Source organism: Egretta garzetta, unplaced genomic scaffold, assembly GCF_000687185.1.
Source record: "Egretta garzetta isolate BGI_Z169 unplaced genomic scaffold, ASM68718v1 scaffold87, whole genome shotgun sequence".
Lineage (NCBI taxonomy): Eukaryota > Metazoa > Chordata > Aves > Pelecaniformes > Ardeidae > Egretta > Egretta garzetta.
The window spans coordinates 2,620,960-2,624,682 of record NW_009260286.1 but is presented as its reverse complement, the minus strand read 5'-3'; the positions used below and the strand labels follow the sequence as shown (position 1 = coordinate 2,624,682).

The 3,723-nt window shown below is 35.9% G+C and overlaps 1 protein-coding gene across 1 annotated transcript in view; it reads right to left on the bottom strand.

The window, feature by feature from the left end:
- Positions 1 to 3,475, bottom strand: part of APOB (apolipoprotein B) — a 36,438-nt gene extending 32,963 nt beyond the window's left edge. The window contains 2 exon segments of the mRNA XM_009642526.2: positions 1,752 to 1,790; positions 3,418 to 3,475. Coding sequence (XP_009640821.1) covers positions 1,752 to 1,790; positions 3,418 to 3,475 — 97 coding nt within the window.
- Positions 3,476 to 3,723: the final 248 nt, after the last annotated feature.

Sequence of the window (3,723 nt, the reverse complement as noted above, 5' to 3'; positions counted from 1 at the left end):
AGGCATAAAGAAGGCATTTTGTCTCAATGTCAGATGCAGGGATATAAGATCTTTTGGTGTCTGGAATGCATAAGTAAGCCAAACAAGGTCCTCAATTAGAATTCACTCCCATTATAACTGCAGGCATCATTTTAAACTAAACATATGATGATCAGGCATTTTATGTGACCATGTTGGAGCAGTTTAGGTCTATCTGAACCAGAAGTTACTGTTCCCTCTGTTTAGACTGAGCAACTCACTGGGACTGTGCTGTTGTTGTGATGCTGAGTGAAAAGCAATTTCCTAAATTGCTCCTCTGTGGTTATTTGTCACTGTCTGAACATATTAGAATCCTGATCTACTTTTATAGAAAAAAAAAGAGGTAAAGCCATCTCAGTCTTAACCCACACGCCCACCATCAAATCTGTATGATTTTGCGTGTTTACACCTGCCATGAATGTAGTTTACTCTTTCTCTTTTATAAAATATTTGTCATGTCAGAGGCCAATGGCAATGTTGTCTTGCCCTTTATGTCACAGAATTGCATACTTAGAAAGGAGAACAGAACAGTACTATAAATCTCATATTTCCTCCTTGGACTATCACTTCTGTAAACTTCACGTACTTCAATAGTGTTTTAACTAGGCTACTTTCACAGAATTGCTAAACAGAATTAATATAATTAATACTAGCTATAATACAGTAATCAGCATCTTCCAAACATATGAAAACTTAATTAAATTATCTAATTAACCTTAAAAATTAATTACTATAAAAAAATTCAACACTATCCCTGTCACTTATGGCTGTCCTGGACCACAACACTGCTTAACTGCACATTCTCAGAAATTTTCGCAACACCAGTATCTACTACGCTAAAGCCAAAAGGCTAATTATTGCTTCATTTCCTGCTTTTAAATAGAACTAAATGGAAAAGGATTAGGGAAATGATAAGATTAGAAATGCAAATACCAAATAATTTATTGTATCAAAAATACACAAGAAATTGGCAATGAAGCCCAGAAGTCTTTATATTGGTTCAAGCAGCTGAAATAAACCTAAATGCCTGGAGATGGTGCTAAACCATCCAACAAGGGAAAAAAAAGACTGAAGATCCAAAGGGACAAAGAACAAGACAACTCATTCAGTACTTTGACCCTATGGTGGAACATTATGTATCTAACCAAGCAGGCAGGGCCAGTCAGAGTTGATTACAAAGACAGGGAATGAAGTCAGCATTTCCTGACTCTTGACTTGTTTAAAGAAATTGCTCTTTGCTGACAGAGTTGATGATTTATTCTACAGGTTATTTACTTAGATATCCAAGTGCAATTCTGTGGGTTTAGCAGCCCCTGTGAAGGGTAAACGAGAAGTGAGATTCAGCCCACAGTAAAGCGTAATGTAAGTAACCTCACTGCTAAAGCTTCGCATCTGATAAACAGGGATTTCTAGATTAAGGAATTTGCAGCTGAAAATTAAGAAATCAACAAAACAATGGAAAGTAGTTTCTTAATGGGAGCTTTTTAAAAGTTTAGAAACTTAATCTCAGCTTCTCTGATTTTAGGAAACTTTTGAAATTCTTTGAGCCAAGACTTACAGATAATTAAATACTTAAATTAAATAGCAATAAAGACTTCAGAATATTGCCATCACTTTCTTTCTGTTATTTCAGAGAAAAAGATTTATGGAATAGGAAAACTCAAGCTTTGAGAGATGTATTCAGTTAATATAGTGACACAAGATAACAAAAGCAGATGCAAGAAATCACTTACTTGAACATCCTGGATTTCCACCGTCAGGTGCTTCTTCTTCTGTAAAGAATGAAAACAAGAATTAAAAACTGGAAAAGCATTTTATAGCTATAAAACAAGGCCTATGGAAATATAAATGGAAATACTACATTTTCATTGTAAGTCCTTTTTAATTCATACCAACTTTTGATGTAGTTTGGCACACTGATGTAAATAACAAAGCTACTATTAACATTGACAGTACAGAGTCAAATCTAACGAGAGTTATGAAGTTGCCTTGATATTGTGAACTAAGACCCCAGAATAGGATCTTTAAGTCACTGAATTAAATGTTTTTGATCTAAACTGAGAAGGATCAGCTTCTAGGTTAACAAGTATTTCTAAAAGCGCTGTGTTAGTGAAATAGAGTTTATAATTGATGGGCACAAAATATAGAGGTGGACAGATGAAATGTACCATATGACACAGTTTACTTTAAAATTTTAGTCTATTTGCGTGCACGAAAATACTGCATAATGGATGAATGGCTATATTTTGCTTTTTGTACATTTAAAAAAGGACAACTTTGACAATTAATTCTACAATTCTCCGATATTAAATCTTTTCTGAATATTGAAAGTTCATTCTTTGGAGGAAAAGAACACTGATTGGAAGCCTATTCAAATTAAGAAGAATCATTTGCTCCAATCTGTCTTAGGTATGTCCCATACAATTCTATTTAAAATAAAAATAAAAAAAAAATAAATAAAATAAAAATCTAGTAAATTCGCTGCATTCATTTGATGCTCTGTCATTCTTTGGGATATCACACATGAATGCCAGCACTTTTCACAATATTCTCTGCAGGCTTTCCAAGTTTTCATTCTGGGAATTCTAAGGTTACAATAGTAATAGTAATAACATTATTAACAACCATTAGAAACAACTGCATCCTTCAAAATTGTATAACATTAGACAGCAACAAAATATGAGTTCATCAAAGGTGTATTTACGATGATTTCAATCTGCATATAAAACCAAATGTGCATAATTGGCCCCAGACTCACTTTCTTCCTTAAGGTTCCTGAAGTCTTAAGTAACACTACAGTGTTGTACTTTAAAAAGCCACTTCTTGGGCAAGGATAGCTCACAATCCACAGCACCATATTGATCTAGGCTGTCTTTTCTGATCTTAGAAAAAAAAAACGCTACTGGCCTACTTCTTTAATACTACTACTACTACTAATGACTATGTCCCTTTGGACAAAACTGTATTTATTTCAAATGCCAGTATTGCCTGCCAAATACATTTTACTTTATTGCTCTCCATCTTCACATTTGCCACAAAATAGGTTAGCAACAGCTGGGATAAGTCTGTATGGTATCTCCAAGCTACAGTATCTCCATGGGGGTTGAAAAGGACAGCATTACAGAAAAACAATTAGGCCAAAATAAATTATGTGAATTCCCTGCAAGGTGCAAAACACATAAAATCTAATCAAAAGACACCAGGTGACAACTGTGGCTTTTTCTATGCTGGGACCCTCCTATGATTGACCAGTCCTACAGAGGGAAGAGATGATATCTTTGCCACACTTGCCCTCTCTAATTCTATAAGCCATTGTCCTGCTGATTTTTTCATTATTGTTGTTTTAACGGGTTCATAAATAAAGCAGCAAAAAGCACTAACACAAAAGGCAGTACTCACGTGTGAGAACACCACTGCTGAGCAGCAGCAAGAGCAGCAAGAGCTGCACAGGGCCCATGGTGAGCCCCGAACCCTCTTGCTGCTCTTTCTTTTCCTCTGTTTTTCCTTCCCTCCCCTCTTCACCTCTTTCCTACCGCCTCAGAGGGAGAATGAGCCTTCTGACTTGGACCTCCATTTATATAGTCTGTAGCAAGCAGCTGAGGCAAATGGTTTAGATAGCTCAGAGCAAATTGCCAAAGGTCCAAAGGTGAGAGTCTCAGATCCTCACTGTGCTCCAGACAATGCTCTGCTTTAGTTGCTGGGAGT